We start from the raw sequence: 656 nt of genomic DNA on the forward strand, positions 1-656 counted from the left end.
AGCTTAGTGACCAGCACAATGCAGACCTGATCCTTGACACATGACTTCCAGGAGTCACAGAAACGGACAGTGTTGGGATGCGGAGAGAAGGACACTTGGAGTCCCCGCGGGAGGGGATCGGGGAGCGGCGTCTTCCGTTATCAGGGCAGGGCAGGAGCCGTCCCCCACCCCCAGCCTCCTCAGGAGCGCGGCCGTAGCAGCCCCCCGGGCCTCCCTCGCTCCCGCCTCGAAACGTTCTGCCGCACGTGAAGTCCCGTGATTGGCCAGGCCTGGGAGGCTGGTTGAGGGCCAGGGGGCGGTCGCTTTTAGCCCTTATCAAAGATGGCAGCGGCCGCGCCCCGCGCGGATGTGACGTTGCCACCCCGTTCGCCGCACTCGCGAGGCGGAGGGAGCGGATGCGGAGCATGGCGGCGCCGTGGGGGCCGCGCAAGGACTTGGTGGCGACGAAGGCGGCGGCGGCGGAGCGGATCGACCCCGCGTGGGACCCGGAGCTCAGCGCCGCGCAGCGCCACCTCGCGGAGAACCTGGAGGAAGCGCAGCGCGCCCTGAAGCGCGGGCACGGCGCCCGCAAAGCGGTGGTGGTGGCCTTTCTCGGCACCCTCGCGCTCGGCTTCTGTATCCTAACGGGGCCGGGGCCGGGGCCGGGGTGGGGGCCG

General features: G+C 70.4%; 1 protein-coding gene across 1 annotated transcript in view; it reads right to left on the minus strand.

Moving 5' to 3' along the window:
* WNK4 (WNK lysine deficient protein kinase 4) overlaps positions 1–656 on the minus strand; it is a 39,447-nt gene that overhangs the window by 27,087 nt on the left and 11,704 nt on the right. Inside the window, exons 4-5 of the mRNA XM_019505005.1 lie at positions 486–620; positions 12–131 (exon numbers count right to left, since the gene is read on the minus strand). Coding sequence (XP_019360550.1) covers positions 12–131; positions 486–620 — 255 coding nt within the window. The remainder of the gene's footprint in view (positions 1–11; positions 132–485; positions 621–656) is intronic.

The sequence above is a fragment of the Gavialis gangeticus genome, unplaced genomic scaffold (assembly GCF_001723915.1).
Source record: "Gavialis gangeticus isolate Ggan-Ray unplaced genomic scaffold, GavGan_comp1, whole genome shotgun sequence".
NCBI lineage: Eukaryota > Metazoa > Chordata > Crocodylia > Gavialidae > Gavialis > Gavialis gangeticus.